The sequence below is a fragment of the Aspergillus niger genome (assembly GCF_000002855.4).
Source record: "Aspergillus niger supercontig An05".
Taxonomy (NCBI): domain Eukaryota; kingdom Fungi; phylum Ascomycota; class Eurotiomycetes; order Eurotiales; family Aspergillaceae; genus Aspergillus; species Aspergillus niger.
The window spans coordinates 391,333-410,353 of record NT_166521.1 but is presented as its reverse complement, the minus strand read 5'-3'; the positions used below and the strand labels follow the sequence as shown (position 1 = coordinate 410,353).

General features: G+C 50.3%; 7 protein-coding genes and 1 non-coding gene across 8 annotated transcripts; 6 read left to right on the top strand and 2 right to left on the bottom strand.

Moving 5' to 3' along the window:
- Positions 1-19: 19 nt before the first annotated feature.
- An05g01730 (hypothetical protein) lies at positions 20-397 on the bottom strand (the record flags this gene model as incomplete). The annotated part of the gene is made up of 2 exons (XM_001390707.3): positions 20-255; positions 319-397. The coding sequence occupies 2 exons, from the start codon at positions 395-397 to the stop codon at positions 20-22; spliced, it is 315 nt and encodes a 104-aa protein (XP_001390744.1).
- Positions 398-862: 465 nt separating this feature from the next.
- Positions 863-1,875, top strand: An05g01720 (uncharacterized protein; the record flags this gene model as incomplete). Its single annotated transcript, XM_001390706.1, has 2 exons — positions 863-1,148; positions 1,199-1,875. 2 exons carry the CDS (start codon positions 863-865, stop codon positions 1,873-1,875), a joined length of 963 nt encoding a protein of 320 aa, XP_001390743.1.
- Positions 1,876-2,391: 516 nt separating this feature from the next.
- Positions 2,392-3,208, top strand: An05g01710 (uncharacterized protein; the record flags this gene model as incomplete). Its single annotated transcript, XM_001390705.1, has 2 exons — positions 2,392-2,874; positions 2,933-3,208. 2 exons carry the CDS (start codon positions 2,392-2,394, stop codon positions 3,206-3,208), a joined length of 759 nt encoding a protein of 252 aa, XP_001390742.1.
- A 624-nt stretch (positions 3,209-3,832) lies between these two features.
- Positions 3,833-9,098, top strand: An05g01700 (uncharacterized protein; the record flags this gene model as incomplete). The annotated part of the gene is made up of 13 exons (XM_059747931.1): positions 3,833-4,046; positions 4,115-4,854; positions 4,907-5,186; positions 5,232-5,465; positions 5,519-6,255; positions 6,302-6,464; positions 6,518-7,010; positions 7,057-7,244; positions 7,292-7,910; positions 7,961-8,041; positions 8,092-8,635; positions 8,801-8,945; positions 9,049-9,098. 13 exons carry the CDS (start codon positions 3,833-3,835, stop codon positions 9,096-9,098), a joined length of 4,488 nt encoding a protein of 1,495 aa, XP_059606079.1.
- Positions 9,099-9,820: 722 nt separating this feature from the next.
- tRNA-Leu (AAG) lies at positions 9,821-9,932 on the top strand. Its single transcript has one exon. It is a non-coding gene; the product is annotated as a tRNA-Leu (tRNA).
- A 370-nt stretch (positions 9,933-10,302) lies between these two features.
- Positions 10,303-12,330, bottom strand: An05g01680 (uncharacterized protein; the record flags this gene model as incomplete). Its single annotated transcript, XM_001390703.3, has 5 exons — positions 10,303-10,528; positions 10,583-11,155; positions 11,211-11,386; positions 11,440-11,918; positions 11,973-12,330. The coding sequence occupies 5 exons, from the start codon at positions 12,328-12,330 to the stop codon at positions 10,303-10,305; spliced, it is 1,812 nt and encodes a 603-aa protein (XP_001390740.3).
- A 354-nt stretch (positions 12,331-12,684) lies between these two features.
- Positions 12,685-14,092, top strand: An05g01670 (hypothetical protein; the record flags this gene model as incomplete). The annotated part of the gene is made up of 6 exons (XM_059747930.1): positions 12,685-12,788; positions 12,856-12,929; positions 13,029-13,202; positions 13,246-13,349; positions 13,432-13,807; positions 13,989-14,092. The coding sequence occupies 6 exons, from the start codon at positions 12,685-12,687 to the stop codon at positions 14,090-14,092; spliced, it is 936 nt and encodes a 311-aa protein (XP_059606078.1).
- A 273-nt stretch (positions 14,093-14,365) lies between these two features.
- On the top strand, positions 14,366-18,920 carry An05g01660 (uncharacterized protein; the record flags this gene model as incomplete). The annotated part of the gene is made up of 2 exons (XM_001390701.1): positions 14,366-15,053; positions 15,121-18,920. The coding sequence occupies 2 exons, from the start codon at positions 14,366-14,368 to the stop codon at positions 18,918-18,920; spliced, it is 4,488 nt and encodes a 1,495-aa protein (XP_001390738.1).
- Between the last annotated feature and the right edge of the window lie 101 nt (positions 18,921-19,021).

The following is a 19,021-nucleotide window of genomic DNA, read 5'->3' as shown; positions in this document are numbered from 1 at the left end:
GAAGCGTAATTTCTTCGGTTTACTCGCTGTCAGCTGCAATGTATGCATACAATGCAGTGGCCTTGTCATCGCGTTTCCTGTCCAGCTCCGAGTCGGCCGCAATGTACGCATATAGCGCCGTGGCCTCGTCATCGCGCTTCTCTTTGTCATCAAGCTCGGTGTCGGCGACTATATAGCCATACAGCGCCGTGGCCTCATTGCCTGCTCTTTCCCGAAGAGCATGAAAGTCCTCTGACCTGACGCGAAGGGTCACCGCTGCTAGTTTGTCAGTTGCATGGACACCACATCGATTCTAAGTTTGTTTCGGGGCTTGCATACGCTTGGCTGTCGGGGCAGAGGTGGCCATATGGCTCAGCAACAGTCCGTAGGTGGCCGAGAGGAGGATAGAATACTGCATCGTGGGCTGGATACGCTTCACGGAGGTCGTGGGAGAGTCGAGAGTAGGACAAAAGATGGTCTATCAAGCAGAAGGGCAGGAAGAAGGAACCTATTTATGTGAGGCCTCGGGCATCGGCCACTCTGTTCGCACCACCCCTACACAGTCGCCCGTGATCAGGCGGGGTGAAACAGCTACACAACCAAAGTGTGCGATCCTTTCGTATCAGTGCGACTGTGACGGCAGCAAGCATCTGCGCCTGGTTCAAAGAGGAAAGCAGGCGTCAACGCCATGCTGGATGGCATGTGCGGTGGCGACAGTTCACAAGCACTAATGCGTACTTGGCAGACATTTGATGCATCCTAAAATTACCAGGGATGTTGCGCAGTTCAGCTGACCATATTGCGCGGAGCGAGGATATTTGATCTCCTTGAACCGAACACTGCCTATTCTTTTCCAGATCATCTTTCTCAAGTCTGACAGACAATGGTGAAGATGAAGCCGGCCGTATCTCCATCATACGAACCTCTAGGAACCAGAGACAACGACGATGTTGCCTACAGCGTCTCCGGAGATACACAAAGCGAGGAGGATGTATCTCTCTTGAAACAAGCACCCCGGCCGTCTGAACACTTCAGTAGACGACAGAAATTGCTCCTCTGGCTCAATGCTACTGTTTTCGCACTGTCAGTGTTTCTTTTCGTCATCACTGTCTGCATTTTCCGGGGCACTGGTGACGCAAACCATCTCCTACGAAAAACCTCCGAGTACTGTGAGTGTGACTGACGACGAGCGTCTTCTCAGTTTGCTGACCAGTTGCAGCTCCTGTGTTCGATCGCCTTGAGATACCCCTCATCAGCCAGAAGATGAATGCAACACTGTTGGAGCCAGACCCCCTCCCCATCTATCGCCAACCCCCGAGCCCCGAGGTCGACGCAGCCTGGAATCGACTGGCGAACATCAACCCCATTGCCATCAGTCGCGATGACGTGGTCAAGCTGGGCAGGGATCCTGAGCAGGCAGCCAAATGGCCCGAAAGCTTTGGCTTTGGGTCTGAAGCATACATTGGACGACTCGATGTCTTCCACCAGATCCATTGTCTGGATTGGCTGCGGCGCGAAGCATACTTTGACCACTACTATGGCAAGAAGTGGCCGCCGGGAACCCCGCCCTCTGACATGCATCGGACGCATATCTCCCACTGCACCTACCTGCTGCTCCAGAACCTGATGTGCAACGCTAATGTCGACATCTACACCCATTATTGGGCGGATGCGCAGCTGAACGCTTTCCCCGATTTTAGCGTGAATCACAAATGTCGTGATTTTGACACCATTTTGCGCTGGCAGGAGGAGAACTCGGTGGATGTGGATGAATTTGCAGCCATTAGAAAACCCCCCGAAGCAGAGGCTCGGGTCATGTCGCATCGATTCAAGGAGCTGTTTGGTTGGTACAAGTCCAATCCGGATGATGGCTCGGACAGTGGAGTCATTGGATAATCAAGGCTAGTGTGTTCGAGTACTTGGATGGTAGCATCATGTTGATGATCGGCTGCTTACCCGGGGAAGGGCTGAGAGCGGGGTTAGACTGTGGATGGCGTGTGAGTTGTCAAGCGTTGGTGCTAAGCATGCTTGATCATCCATCCCTGCAGGCGCCACCAAGCAGTTGATAAGACACTATGTAGATATTGATTGGTCAATCACAACACGGAAATGTTATGGCGATGCACGCCCCCTTGTATGCATCCCAGTATTCTAAGCTGGCATGTTAGTATCAATTGGTCCTTCTCTGGGTGTTACAATGTGCGCTCCCACAAAATTGATCATGCGATGTAACCGCACCATGCACGAGACCACCTGTGAAGCTTAGCCGAGGCCATCAACATACGGGTGAGGTCTAATGCATGGGAGACTGTCGTCCACTGCATCTTACTTGGTATGTCAGTCTCAGCAGTTTTTGTTGTGGAAAGATTTCTCCGTCGCTCTCCCTAACAATTGAAGGTGGAAAGACCCAACATGCCCACACAGACACGCTTCCTCTATAGCATACTTGCAACACTTATCTTTCTCCTCTTCTCGATCATCGGTATTATATTCAGTTCAACTGGCAGCTTAGTCAGTCTCTCACAGAAGTTCCAAATCCATGTCTGCCCAAGCGAGTCCTCTCGCCGTACACCTCCAATCACTCGAAAGTTCCAGTCATTGACTCCATTACTGGGAACGCAAGCCGGTGCCGCTCTACCTCATGATACAGACCGCTCATGGGAATCTCTCCTCCTCCCTCAGAATGGCGGTATCCTGAAGGTTCGGACAGACAACAACACCATCACCGACTACGGCATCTCCATGTTTCACCAGCTTCACTGTCTAACCGTCCTTCGGGGGCTGATTTTCCCAGAATCTTCTCAGCATCACGGTGCTTCGACCTCGCCGTCACATTCAGGTGATGACCACGAGGATGCAGTGCACTGGGCTCATTGCTTCGATTATATTGCCCAGGTGAGTCAAGTGCTCCTTTTGGGCACGGTATAGGTTCGAGGGTTCTGATGATAGAAAGGCCATTATCTGTGCAGCGGATGATACTATTGAACCCCCTCATCCAGCAATTAATAAGGATGGGAACCGGATCCTCGTTATCGATGGGATTGGGCATACGCATCAGTGCAGGGACCCGGAGCCGTTATGGAGGGCTATTGGAGACAGTGGGAGCAATCCAGTTGACCTTTCTCAAGTGAAGGATACTGTTGAGAATAGTGGGTTTCCTCTGGATGAGGAAACTACGTGTCAGGGTGATTGTTCGATGCCGGAGCCGTACCAAGCTGAACGAAACTAGTGGCTGGAAATTGGATAGAGCATAGCTGGACGCGGTGAAAAGACATGCTATAATAAAGCAACAAAGCAGCTGAACTGTCGTACATCCCAATCTATGGGCCTTTGTCTTGTATATTGCAGAGTAACAAGGTAGCCATAGCATCGATGAAATGCACTGCAATTGAGATGCGTTGCTGGAAGCGCCTCTCGGCTTCACCCAAATTGGGAATCCCGGAGAAAACAAGCCAGGAAAGTTCTGTTTTGTAGGGCAAATTCCGATCGCAGTTCTGCATCGAGATAAGACTCGGAAGTTGTCAGAATCGTAGCAAGAACTAAAAGCTTACTACATTCAAGCTCATCTTGTGGACGAATGTTAACAACAAAGCGCCAGCATAGCAGAGAACAAAGGGAGCGCTTCAGGCCGCCTCCAGGCTGCCATGCGCTGACGCACCAGACCGGGGTCCCTGGTCAGTCACGAGCCATCATAAGCTCAATCTTATCGCGCCTCTTGTCCTCCTATTTCTTCTCCACAAGTCTCTCATCACCATGAATTTCTCCTTCCTCTCACTACCTCAGAGATCGCGTGGTTGACATACTTTCATCTACATCATCTACCATTTCTGTATGCTTCCCTCCTCACTCCATCATGGCGGGTAGCTGCTCCTCCGCCGCGGATGACTCGTTCGGACCCGTCGTCGCGTGTCCAGCAACATTTGACTTCACTCTGCTCTTCGAGCAAAGTATCCTCTCCATTGGCCCATCCGCCATATTTCTCCTCCTGGTTCCGTGGCGAATCTGGTCGCTCTACCCAGAGAATGTCAAAACCGTTGCAAACAACGCCCATTGGCGGAAACTGGTCAGTGGGGCCCCTATACATTTCCACGAGGCTTTGCTAGTAGCCGGACTGACCATATAAAGGCCGTCGCAGTTTGCCTTGTCGCTCTCCAGATCGCCTCAGTGGTCGAATGGGCGCGCCATGACCTAGTCCGGACTGCCATTCCTGCTGTCGCCTTGTCGCTGGTGGATGCTCTCTCGATAGCTATCCTATCGACTATCGAGCACGATCGCTCGGTACGCCCATCCTCGCTATTGAGCATCTATCTCCTCTTGTCAACCCTCTTCGACGCTGTGCAAGTGCGCACTTTGTTTATCCGACATTACCCATCTACTTTGGGGGCCCTTTCTGCAGCAACTGTTGCACTGAAGCTCCTTCTACTGGCTCTGGAAACCCGAAATAAACGCAGCTATCTGAAAGAACCACTTCGTGCCATACCACCCGAGTCTACCAGTGGAGTAATTGCTCGCACTGTTTTCTGGTGGCTGAACCGTCTATTTGTTAGCGGTTTCCGGAAGCTGTTAACACTCGAGGATCTATTTCCGACGGACAAAGACCTGAGCTCGGGAGGCCTGAGGCAAAAGATTGGAAAGGCCTGGAAAAAGTATCAGTCCAGCCAAACACGTAGCCTAATTTTTGCGACCTTCATCAGTCTGCGTTGGGCAGTACTTCGTACTATTTTCCCAAGGCTCTGCCTCATCGGATTCAGCTATGCTCAGACATTCTTCATCCAGCGTGCCATGGAACATCTACACATGCCAGATACGCAGCTAACCAGAAACGAAGGTTACGGATTGATTGGGGCCGCGGCGCTCATTTATGGCGGAATTGCAGTATGCAGACGTATCACTTACTGAACTTCTCAGACAGAGCTGACGGAATTAGATATCAACGGTGCATTACAAACATCAATTATTTCGTATGATCACGATGTTCCGCGGCGCAACTGTTGCCTTGATCTATGACCACACTATGATTCTTCCAGATGGAACCCGCGATGAAACGGCTGCGGTTACGCTAATGAGTACTGACATCGACATGATCGCGCGGTCTCTGGAGCAGGCGAGCGAGCTGTGGGCCCGCGTGGTGGAGATCGCTATCGGTATCTGGCTGCTAGAGCGGCAACTCGCTGCTGTTTGTGTAGCCCCGATTTTGGTGATCCTGGGTAGGTCTTCCTTCACTTAACCTATGTTTTACTAAATCACCATAGTGTGCACATCAGTCCAAATGTATATGGCTACGTTTATGCCCGCCAGGCAGAAAGTCTGGGTTGGTGCAATCCAACGGCGAGTCAGCATAATCTCCACGGCGCTAAAATCCATGAAGAGTGTCAAAATGCTCGGTCTATCCGAAGTGCTCGCCAATTCTCTTCAGAAGCAACGAGAGCGTGAACTAGACTTATCCAGGGACTTTCGATGGCTGATCGTGTGGCTGAACGTGGTTGGTAAGTATTCCACTCTATGCCGGTGTCAAACCAAGTGGCCTGACAGTATAAAGCGAGTTTGCCTCAGATGTGTGCCTCTCTCGTCACGTTTGCGGCTTTCGTTATTCGCGCAAAAATCGATCACTCGGAGACACTGTCGACCGTACAAGCGTTTACATCCCTTGCCATCATTAGCCTTATCACGAGCCCTGCGCTACAGTTACTGGCATCCATCCCGGCGATAACTGCCGCTTTGGGTGCTTTCGATCGCATTCACAAATTCCTCACTTCACCCACGGATTGCTCACCCACTGAGGAGGATCCTGGCACTGAGTCAGATACCTCTACTGGAAATGGGTCGGCGATAGAATTAAACGTATTGGCACCGAAGGCACCCGACCATGTCGCTCTTACCATGACGGATGCGTATATCCGTCCAGCCACGGGATCCGCGTTCTCTCTTGAGGGCATCCATCTAGCCATCAAGACGGGTACAGTGACAATGATTACGGGCCCGGTCGGATCTGGGAAGTCGACTCTGTTAAAAGCGGCTGTAGGGGAGATACCTTGTGAACAAGGAACTGTTACACGAACGCGGCCAGACGCGGCTTACTGCAGTCAAGTTCCCTGGCTCCAGAACACCTCTATCCGCAACAACATCTGTGGATATTCTGAGATAGATTATACCTGGTATAATGAGGTACTGAGGACATGTGCATTACAAGAGGACATCTCTCGAATGCCGGGGGGTGATCAGTCCGTGGTCGGCAGCGGGGCTCTCAAGCTAAGTGGGGGACAGAAGCAGCGTCTGGTATGTCACCGCAGTCGTCAATGTCACGTTACTAACATGATTATAGGCACTGGCTCGGGCTATCTACTCTAGAAAAGTACTTCTCGTGCTGGACGATGCGTTAAGTGCCGTTGACAACAAGACCGCACGGTATGTCGCAGAGGCTTTATTTGGCGATAACGGAGTATGCAGGCGAATAGGTATGGCTGTAATGATGGCAACTCATTTGGGTCAGTATAGTCCGATGAAAAGTTTTTGCAGCCATAACTGAAACTTCATTTAGATCAGCATCTCCGCTTCGCAGATAACATTGTCATATTAAATGCTAATGGGCAGATCGAAAAGCAAGGCCCCATGCGGAGCTTAGGCTTCGCCTCGCATGTATATCCTGACACTACGGACGCTAATCCAGAGACCCCAACTGCCCTCACTAACAGCGGAGAGGATTCATCCACAAAGAAAGTTGAAACCCTTACTGTCGATGACATAGCCGATATATCCCGTCGTATGGGGGATACTGCAGTCTACACCTATTACCTGAAGGCTATCGGATGGCGCCACACGCTGGTTGCCTGCACAATTATTATTGTGCACACATTCTCCTCTGTATTCCCTCGTAAGTACAATTCTGAGCGGCCTTTCGACTCGGCTAATGAGTCTGTAGAGATATGGTTGGAGTTATTTACGGATGACCATGGAAATAAGGCCGCCCAGTTCATTGGTGTCTACGTCCTACTTGCCGTAGCTGCCTCAGGGTCACAGGGGCTAATGATATGGTAGGCTTTTGACATGCCTTGTATGCTAGGCTAACCGCCGAATCAGGCAAATCATGATCAAAATTGTCATCACGTCAGGATTGGGACTACACAGAATCCTTGTGCGAACCGTAATAAATGCACCGATGTATTTCTTCGCCGAGGTTGATTCTGGCGTCATCCTCAACAGGTTCAGCCAGGACATGACCCTTGTCGACGCTGTACTGCCCACAATGGCTTTTGGCACAGTCCTGAGTAGGTTTACCAGATACTACTACGACCAAACACTAATTCATTCGCAGGTATTGCACAGTGCTTCGCTCAAGTTGCCTTGATTTCGCTGGGCTCTAGCTATATGGCACTGACAATTATCCCATGCTTACTGGTATTATACTGCGCGCAAAAAGTCTATTTGCGGACCTCCAGACAGCTCCGGTTCCTCGATCTGGAAGCCAAAAGCCCATTGTATACCATGTTCGTGGAGACTCTTGACGGAATTTCTACAATTCGCGGCCTTGGGTGGCAACGATCATTTGTAGCAGAGTGCTTGCGCCGGCTTGACGCTTCTCAAAAACCATACTACCTTCTATATTGCATCCAGCGATGGCTCAATGTTGTTCTCGACCTTCTTGTTGCTTGCTTGGCTGTCATACTAATTGCCCTGGCAACATCTTTACGGGGCTCGACCGATCCGGGGAAGCTGGGAGTTTCCTTGACTGCAATCATGGCATTCAGCCAGACTCTTCAGGAAGTTGTGACTAGCTGGACTGGCCTGGAAACATCCCTTGGCGCAATAGCACGGACAAGATCCTTTGAGATGAAAACACCCGCTGAGCATCAACCCCAGAAACCAGTGATCCCTTCATCGACTTGGCCAGTTGACGGGAAGATTGAGATCACCTCTCTTTCTGCCTCATATGAGTGAGTACCCTCCTGTCAATGATTGCAGCATTTACTAACAATCTCAACAGTGGCGTCACGCGTGCGTTAGACGATGTAAATTTAACCATACATTCTGGAGAGAAAGTGGTTGTATGCGGACGGACTGGCAGGTGAGTACCGAAAACGTACGATTTATACCTTCCACTGACCTTGAACCAAGCGGGAAGAGCACACTGGTCTCGGCCCTTCTCCGGCTCCTTGAAACCCAAAGCGGCACGATTACAATTGACTGGATGGATATCTTCACCATTCCACTAGATGTGCTTCGAACCCATATCATCGCTATTCCCCAGGACACTTTCCTACTTCCTGGATCTATCCGCTTCAACCTGGACCCGACTAGTCGCTCTACAGACACAATTTTGATCTCAGCATTAGAGAAGAGTAACCTGCTTTCTCTGACCACATCTCGTGGTGGACTGGATGCGGAATTGACATCGACCACCTTATCCCAAGGCGAGCAAAGACTGTTTGCATTAGCAGTCGCCCTGGTGCGGAAATGGAATCGCGACTATGATGGTTGCAATTGTGGCGGCATATTGATTCTCGACGAAGCAACAAGTGGGACGGATGCTGTCACTGACGCGCTGATGCAGAAGGTTATCGATGATGTGTTTGGTCGATATACAGTCCTCCATGTATCGCACCGGCCTGATATGGTGAAGGGTGCAGACCGAGTGATTGAGATGGAAGATGGTCGTGTAGTGAGGGGCTAGGCTCTATGCTCATGGCAGGGAGTGTTTGTTGTTCTTCGTCCGGAGGTTACTGCAATATACATCCAGTGATGATTGATCTAGAAGTGGACACCTAAGGGGCCAAGTGTCTGACTACATTATGGCCACTCCTCCAACGTAACAAACCTTATCCAGCCACCCGATTCACAGGGAGTCTATATCCTGCGCCGCAAGAAAGCGCGCCATTCTGACACGGCAGATACCCGATCTGTGCAGTCGCCTGTTTTCGCCCAGCGTGGACCCACCAGCGAGGCGCATGAGGGCGAGGAAAGTAGGAAAAGTATGCGGATGCTCGGATTAAGTCGGATCCGAGTCAGCCAGCGGAGCAGCAGAGGAATAGAAAGTAGTTGTTACATATTTGTTAGGTACATAATTGGGGTTAGTGGCAGTTGCGACCGTGGGAGGGGGCAAGGTTGCTGCAGCAGGATGGTAAATGGGTAGGAAACATTGCAGATTATGCACAGAGGAATCTCAGCAACATATAATATCTTTGAATGCTGTATATTGTTGTGGTGTTTGCACATGTGCTGTGCTTACCTGCTGTATTATTGTTCCTCCTGTGGTGTATATATTACCCCGCTAATCTGGTTCCGTGCATGCTGCGATGTCCTGATTGGGCCAACTTGGTATCGCATGGTACGGTCAATACGTCCGATAATGTATATCAGTGGATGAACACATGCAGGGAGTGGTAGGATTTCGCGAAGTCATCTTCAAGAGTGTCAATTTGCTTGAGCCTCTTGAGACATGTCATCGGATTTTTTCTACTCACTAGCTAATTCATTATGAGGTACTATTATGCCGAAGTCGCGCATTTAGCATGACTTCGATTGTCGAGGTCACCAATAGAAATATATATTTCAAGCTTCATGTTATCATCGTACTGGATTTAGGTTGAAAACGGCATCATCGAGAATCAGTCAGTATATGGTAAACGGTTTGACCTAAGCTAATCATTAAATAATAAATGAGCCAACCCAATATTCTCTTGTTCACTGTGATTACGAAGGAGACTACTAGTAATACTGAGGTTGTCGTGAGGTTACTACTGGCGGGAACTTGCTTTGGCATCAGCGGAAACAACGACACCGACTCGGGAAGTTACACTTCTATCACATTCATATAGCTCTAAATAGACACCATTCAACATCTCAAGGCAAGATGGCCGAGTTGGTCCAAGGCGTCAGGTTAAGGTCCACCTTAATACCCAGCTTCACAGCTTCCTGATCATCGTAAGATGGCGTGGGTTCGAATCCCACTCTTGTCATACCTTTTTTCTTCCTTCGCCCTATGTGTTGGTCAAGACACCATTTGGATTGGTGGTGGATTTCACTGTCACTTATTTAATAATTTTTGACTTTTCTTTGCTTTTCCTGTTTTTTCCTTTTGCCTTCTTGATTTCCCTAGGACTAAGCTTCTATCTAATTTGTAAGCAGAAATATAGTTGTAACCAGCAATGCCCTTATGTGCAGGGTTCAAGAATTTCATGGTTCCCGCCTGTCATTCCTCTATAATTTGCCCGTGCAGTTCTATTAAATTTCCGAGTACAATCCGGTATCATTAACAGTACACTGGCAATTAGATGCGACCGGGGCAAGATAGCAGAATAGTACAGCCGAGGATCTCCCCGAGCACCCTCAGACACATTCCTTCATTGCCCTCTCAGCGAGCGAGCGAAACTCGGCGCAATTCTTCACCAACCGCTTCATCCCTTCGCTTGTAGTGCCTGCAGACGTCGAAGATAGAAAAGCCTCCGCCTGATCGAGAATCCTCATATTGTAGATCTGGCCAGTATCGCGGGGATTGCGAACGATACTCGAGGCTAGTGTTTTTAATGCGACGGCGGGGAAATACATCGTTAACCTAGTATGTGAGTATTAGTGAAAAATGTCGGTCGACAAATCAAGTTGAACGTACCCAAGGGAGATGTCATCCTTCGGGAGATACTTCATCAAGCCGATCGAAGCACGCGCAGCCTTAGAGGTCAGGGACGCTGATAGCAGAACCCTAGGATTGGATAGAGAATCGGGGTTAATGGTATATCCAGGATGGTCGGATAGATCCTGAGCGGAATTTATACCGCGTGCGGCAATTAAGGAATGAATGGCGATCATGCAGTTGTGGTATGTGTTGTGCATGTGTAGGAGGACGATGGACATTGGGGTCTGGCGGAAATGGAAATGTGTTGGTGATTCGGGCTGGAATTCAGATGGGAGACTATCTTTCCACGCTTGTAGTTTCCCATCTAGATCTCCGACCGCGGCGAGGATCTGATGGAACGGCCTATCCGCAGCTGAAGCGGAGTAGAGGCGTTGGTAGATTTCGCCCCTGATCTGTGCAAGTTTGCAGGCTGATGCAAAGACGCTGAAGCTTCCTGCCTGGTCGTTTGTTGGTAAGGAGTAGACGAGAAAACCCGGTGTGTCTTTTGGCAGAGCTGCGCTGATCGCTTCGTCATTTTGCACCGGAGGTTCACCAAATCGAAAGGAGATCCTGGCCTTGTCAGCTGGGGCGTACAATAGGAAGGCTGGAAGGTACAAGGGCATACTCTCTATCGAGACAGTAAGCAAGCCAAAAGACTATCTGCCGATCCTGTTTCTCTTCATCGGTGAATATCGAGATGCCTTCGGTTGTTCCCAAGCCTAACTGGTCGCTAATATGGATAGCGACGGAGATCAAAAAGTTGCAAGGGCGTGCAGCCGATGCCGCCATGAAGAGAACAACCTAGATGAACATCAACGTTAGCTCTCCGAGGATATCGAAGACTAGGAGCATACCATCACTAAAAGAGCCTGAAGACCCCGAAGATCCGGTGGACCCAGATAAAGCTCGTTGACAGCCTCCAGAGCGTTCTTCAGAAGGAGCCAGCTTTTCTGATGATCTGGCTGCTTGGAAACCCCATTATCCGGAAGCATGTAGGCAACTGCTAGGACCGCATTCATAATAGCCCATTGACCTGGACTTTGAAAGCGCATATCAAGATGTGCTTTTTCAAAGAGAAGGATAAGGTCCGACCGCCTGAATAAAGGGATTGTGACATTGAAGTCCCCCAGATACCTCTCCACAAGACGTACGATATGCTCTTGGGGTGGGAGAGGGCAGAATACTCTCCTGGGAGATATGCAATGGAGTGGATAATCAGCCATAAACCCATCACGCTCCTCCGTTAAGACAAGACGTGTTAAATGATCAAGGGATTCGCCGCCAGTCTTCTCTGCTATCCATTCTAGCCCCTCTCGCGAGATCATCGAAAAGCCTGAAATGACATTAGACTTGGAGAGTATGAAAGAAAGTCCCCGGTTCAGCTTACATCCTGAGTTCAGTATACCCCCAAGATATCTCGGAACGTTAAAGCATGGTATTGCCGCTTGTGGCTGAGTTGGTTGCCCAAACATATTTGGTATATGAGGGCTTGGCGATCTGCTTGCTGTGGGATGGGTCGACCCTGGGGGCGGGCTCGTGTAGATGTTACCCCATTCTGCATCATCGGCATCCTCAGCCACCGGGCTACGATCCGTCGGACTGGATGATAACCTCAATGGTGAAATATCACCAACTAACTCCGACGACGAAGGACCAATTATGGTATCATTTTCGCCCACGGTGAAACCAAGGTCCTGGAGACGAGACTCCATGCGCTCAAGACTTCCTTCCAGATGATTGATCATCGCCTGCCTTTACCGAGCGAGTCAGCCCCTATTCGGTTCCATCAATTCTTTGTAGAGAGTGATGAGCCGGACCTTCGTAAGTTTGCCTGGTATCTCTGCAGATTCCTGGTACAAGCGATCCCCATCTTCTCGCATTGCGAGCACTTGGGTTTGTTGGAGAGATCGCATTTTACTTTCCTGCGCTGACAGGTATCACAAGCCTAGTTATACCTTTATTAGTGTGATGGCAGTCTTAGTTGAATATGTTGGACCCCCACCTTTCGCCGCGTGCTCTTTCTGCCATCTTCCTTACTTGAATCTAAAGGATAAGAGTCTTGTTGGCTAGTTGTGCAATTACTTGGGATGAAAGAGTCCATGCCTCTGCTGGTATTGGATGGCCCATTCATTGTCGGCCTTGGACATGATAGAAATCCACCAGGGACAGTGGAGCAGGGGGTTAGCTTAGCCTGGGATCTCGGGTTGATAAGGGAAGACAGCGGGGAAAATTGCGTTGAGTGGGAGCCCCTTTAAGGAATGACTCTTCAGATCACCAAGCAACCGAAGAGGACTATTCCCGTTGTCTAAGCTGAGATACCCAGTCTGGACCCTGGACGAAGGATGTTAGATTGAGGTGATCATTTTGCCTCCACAGTAGCACAAAAACGCTTTTTCTTTTTTTGGTTTTTGTTTTATTGACAAGATGAATGTTTGAAAGTTAGGGGTCCCGCCTTCAAACCAATCTGATACACGCACAACTTTCTGCTCGGAAAGTCTTGAACCCGATATCAGGGCCATGGAAGGGGCCCATTCGCCCTATCCGAGAAGGGCTGATGAACGTGTGGCGGACCTCGAGGAGAGAATGCCCACTTGGTGTCACAGGGTGTTTTGTGCTGGTACAGATATTGATTATATAATAATACACATGGATCTCTTGAGGCGGTCATCCAATGGGAGCTAAGGATGATCAACAGCTAAACCAAAATAATCCGTCTTGGCGCGCCCGGATGCCGGAAGTTCGCTGCAGACTGTCACAAATAACGGTATTTGGGGGGTAACAATACCAATAGTATTGCGTTTTTCTCGCCGCCGATCCTCTCCATCCTCTCCTTTCTGTGTGGCCAGACCACCCCGTACACTCGACCCGAGCATGAAGGGAACGTGACAATCACGTCTGATCTATCGATTTACCGAATGCTGGTGCGATCGGTCGAATGCAAGATGAACACTTCAGCTGACAGCAAGACTGGAGCAGACGCCAACAGCGTCGAGTCGCGGTCTTATGGCTGGCCGGTCTCCACTATAGAGACGAAACACCAGCAACAATCCGAGACTTCAGTTTTCACGGGTGCGAGTACAACCGTGATCCGGCTCATTCCACGTGTATCAGCGATAAGCGAAGATCTCCCTGAGCCATCCATGGAAGCCCAGGAGAGTGAATTCGCCCGACCGCGAGGCCCAGGAACCTCCCGTTCCCCGAAATTGGGTCCGCAGTATGCTGGTTGGTTCGGAATCCGGAGTCTCAGCACGACTTCAAGACCCAAACCAGGACAAATTATTAATCAGAATTAGGCTTCTAACTTTCGGGTGGAAACCGTTACCTCTAGTCTGGCGGATATGATAGGGGGTCGCCGACACAATCTGATTCGGGTCCCCGGAGGTTCCCTGTGCACGCTAGGCAGATCAGATGGCTAAAACCATTGCGAATCTTCTGTCTGTCATTGCAACAATGGAGATCGGGAACTCCGCGAGCGGGTCCCTGGAACTTTCGTTTACCGAAGACTAGACCTATTGCCTCAAGCATTGTGGACCCCCGTCTTACCCTCAGCTAGGGAGTTACTTGTAGTTATATAACCTCCACTACCTGCTGGCCCCCTAGTCTGTCCCCATCTTCGTTAAGAATTGAAGGTTATCTCACTCAACTAGGTGGACTGACTCGGTTTCGAATTAATTATCAACATCTACTGTGTGGTTTGTCCCTCGAGCACCCCAGGGCTCAACGGTCGGTGCTTGCTTTTGGTGCATGACCACAGCAGCGTAATTCCGAAAACAAGCCACCATGTCGTCGTTCGTCGCCACGACAAATCCCAACTCCTCCCGGGCACAGGCTGTGGTCAGCCATAACCTGCCACAACTGCAGGGCAGCCCAGACTTGGACAACGCAATCCATGGACCCCCCGGGAGCGCATACACCGAGAAGTCGGAGCAGAGAAGCGAAGATGACGAAACTTTGCAAGGAAGGGAGGAGAAGATAGAAGCCCGGGTGGGCGACCTTGCTCGCCAGCTCACACGCCAATCGACTCGATTTTCTACCAAAGGCACACTTGATAATCCCTTTCAAGTCGACGATCCGGAATCGACGCTCAACCCCCATAGCCCCAATTTCAAGCCCAAAGACTGGATGAAGATGCTTCTCGCCATCAGATCTCGTGACCCCGAGCGATACCCTGACCGGGCAGCTGGTGTTGCTTTCCGGAATTTGAGTGTCCATGGATTCGGGTCACCGACTGACTACCAGAAAGACGTCCTGAATTCACTTTTGGAACTGGGAACCCTGGCTCGCCGACTAGTCGGAATGAAGATGCAAAAGATCCAGATTCTTCGTGAATTCGATGGGTTGGTGAAGAGTGGGGAGATGGTCGTTGTGCTCGGAAGACCGGGTAGCGGTTGTACCACGTTCCTCAAAACGATTGCCGGCGAGATGAACGGTATTGAGATGTCCGAAGACTCTGTGCTCAACTACCAGGGTATGTGGCTCGCTCGGAAGGTTATCCATTGACCGCGTGGTTGCTAACAACGGTTGTCAACATCCAGGTATTCCCGCAAAAGAGATGCAGAAGTCCTTCCGGGGTGAAGCCATCTACAACGCCGAGACCGATATCCACTTCCCTCAACTCTCCGTCGGTGATACTCTGAAGTTTGCTGCCCTTGCAAGGGCCCCTAGGAATCGCCTCGAGGGCGTCAGTCGGCAGCAATATGCAGAGCATATGAGAGATGTGGTCATGGCCATGCTTGGACTGTCCCATACGATCAATACTCGGGTCGGAAACGACTTCATTCGCGGAGTCAGTGGAGGTGAGAGGAAGCGTGTTAGTATTGCAGAGGCAACCCTCAGTCAAGCACCACTTCAGTGCTGGGATAACAGCACCAGAGGTCTCGATAGTGCCAATGCCCTGGAATTCTGCAAGAACCTAAACCTCATGAGCAAGTATTCCGGAACCACGGCTTGTGTTGCTATCTACCAGGCGTCTCAGAGTGCATACGATGTGTTCGACAAGGTGACTGTGCTCTACGAAGGACGGCAAATCTATTTCGGACGAACAACGGAGGCCAAGCAATTCTTTGTGGATATGGGTTTTGAGTGCCCTGAGCGCCAAACCACTGCCGACTTTCTTACATCCCTCACCAGCCCATCGGAGCGCTTGGTCCGCCCAGGTTTTGAGAACCGTGTCCCTTGTACTCCCGATGAATTCGCGGCAGCTTGGAAACAAAGCAGTGCTAGAGCAGCACTTCTTAGGGAAATTGAAGAGTTTGAGCAGCAATATCCCATCCATGGCTCTTCCTATGATGCTTTTGTGGACGCCCGGAAAGCCATGCAGTCAAAGAACCAGCGCGTCAAATCCCCCTACACGATCTCGGTGTGGGAGCAGATTTCGTTGTGCACTGTTCGTGGATTCCAACGTCTCAAGGGAGATTCCAGCTTGACTGTCAGTGCCCTGGTCGGTAATTTTATCATTGCCTTGATTGTGGCTTCAGTGTTTTATAACCTTCCGGATACTACGGCCAGCTTCTACTCCCGCGGAGCTTTGCTGTTCTATGCAGTTCTCTTGAATGCTTTCTCCAGTGCGCTCGAAATTTTGACGCTTTATGCTCAACGTCCAATTGTTGAAAAACAGGCGCGATATGCATTCTATCATCCTTTTACAGAAGCCGTGGCCTCCATGCTATGCGATACACCTTACAAGCTGCTAAACTCGATCACGTTCAACCTCCCTTTGTACTTTATGACGAATTTGCGCCGTACTGCTGGTGCCTGGTGGACTTTCTGGCTCTTCTCGGTGGCCACCACCTACACCATGTCCATGATTTTCAGAACTATGGCTGCCACCTCACGCTCCCTCTCACAAGCGCTCGTGCCTGCAGCTATTTTGATTCTGGGAATGGTTATCTACACTGGTTTCGTGATTCCCACTCGCAATATGCTTGGATGGTCCCGTTGGATGAATTATATTAACCCCATTGCCTATTCCTTTGAAAGTTTCATGGTCAATGAGTTTTCTGGTCGCCAATTCGAATGCTCCAGTATTGTTCCTTCTGGCCAAGGGTATAACTCTGTATCCATGGACTACAGGATTTGCTCCACGGTCGGTGCCCAGTCTGGATCGACGATCGTGGACGGAACTGCCTATCTGAAACAAAGTTTCCAATACACCAAAGGGCATGAATGGCGCAACTTCGGAATTTTGATCGCCTTCATGGTATTCTTCTGTTTTGTCTACCTCGCTAGCACCGAATATATCTCCGAGGCAAAGTCTAAGGGCGAAGTCCTTCTGTTCCGCCGCGGCCACCAGCCAAAGCTTCCGCACGGCGAAACCGACATGGAATCATCTGCTACCCCTGGCGGTGCTGTCAAAGGCGACGCTCCCGCCCAGGACTCGGAAGTTCGCATCCAGAAGCAAACGGCTATCTTCCATTGGCAAGATGTGTGTTACGACATCAAGATCAAGGGTGAACCCAGACGCATCTTGGATCACGTCGACGGCTGGGTGAAGCCCGGTACGTGCACCGCACTGATGGGTGTGTCGGGAGCCGGTAAGACGACATTGCTTGATGTCCTGGCCACACGTGTCACGATGGGAGTTGTTACGGGAGAGATGCTTGTCGATGGACGGCCCCGCGATCAGTCATTCCAACGCAAAACCGGCTATGTGCAACAACAGGATCTGCATCTACCTACTTCTACCGTTCGCGAGGCTCTCCGCTTCAGTGCTTTGTTGCGTCAGCCGGCGCATGTTAGCCGCGCGGAGAAACTGGAATACGTTGAGGAAGTGATCAAACTCCTGGGCATGGAGCCTTACGCGGATGCGATCGTCGGTGTGCCTGGAGAGGGTTTGAACGTCGAGCAACGCAAACGACTGACGATTGGTGTCGAACTTGCTGCCAAGCCGCAATTGTTGCTTTTCCTGGATGAACCTACTTCTGGTCTTGACAGTCAGACTTCATGGTCTATCCTCGACCTTATTGATACCCTTACTAAACATGGACAAGCCATCCTCTGTACCATCCACCAGCCTTCTGCTATGCTGTTCCAGCGCTTTGACCGATTGCTCTTTTTGGCGCGTGGTGGAAAGACGATCTACTTTGGTGAAATCGGCGAGAATTCAAACACACTGTCCAGCTACTTTGAACGCAACGGCGCCCATCCGTTAGCCGAGGGAGAAAATCCGGCAGAGTGGATGCTTGATGTTATTGGAGCAGCACCAGGTTCTCACACAGACATAGATTGGCCAAAAGTATGGAGGGAAAGTCCCGAGCATACGAAAGTCAAGGAGCACCTCGCGGAACTGAAATCGACCCTATCTACCAAACCCCAGGATAACTCCGACCCAGAAGCTTTCAAGGAGTACGCAGCATCATTTGGTGTCCAGCTTTATGAATGCTTGGTCCGTGTCTTTGCCCAGTATTACCGCACGCCGAGCTACATCTGGTCCAAGACTATTCTCTGTGTTCTGTCCGCCCTGTACATCGGATTCTCGTTCTTCCACGCTCCCAACTCCATCCAGGGCATGCAAAACCAAATGTTCAGTGTGTTCATGTTGATGACTATCTTTGGTAATTTGTGCCAACAGATCATGCCACACTTTGTCACTCAAAGATCGCTCTACGAAGTCCGAGAACGCCCATCCAAGTCCTATTCCTGGCAGGCATTCATGACGGCCAATATTTTCGTGGAACTTCCATGGAATACCTTGATGGCCGTTCTCATGTTCGTCTGTTGGTACTACCCGATCGGCTTATACAACAACGCGAAGCCCACTGATGCCGTTAATGAAAGAGCCGGTCTCATGTTTTTGCTTATCTGGGTCTTCCTTCTCTTTACATCAACCTTCGCCCACATGATAATTGCAGGAATCGAGCTAGCAGAGACTGGAGGTAATATCGCGACGTTGTTATTCTCCCTTTGCTTGATCTTTTGTGGTGTCCTTGCGACTCCTGATAACATGCCTGGATTCTGGATTTTCATGTACCGGCTGTCCCCGTTCACATACCTGGTATCTGCAATGCTCTCAACAGGCCTTGCCGGGACCACCGTGACATGCGAAGCCGTCGAGTATTTGTCTTTCAACACGCCCGGAAACCAGACGTGTCAGAACTATATGTCGTCGTATATCAGCGCCAATGGGGGTTACCTGTTGAACCCATCGGCCACGTCAGACTGCCAGTTCTGCACTATGAGCAGCACGGATACCTTCCTTGCTCAAGTGGTTAGTTACTTTTCGGATGCCTGGCGCAACTTTGGCTTGATGTGGGTGTATATCGCCTTCAACATCGTCGCGGCGGTGGGTGTTTACTGGTTGGCTCGTGTGCCCAAGGGCAAGATGGTGTCTAAGTGATCTGTGTACGTTGTGTCATCCCAACTGTGTGATGGCAGTTTGGGATTCCTTTCACCCTTCAACATCATATATTTCAAATTCCAATCTCTTTCCAATCTCTT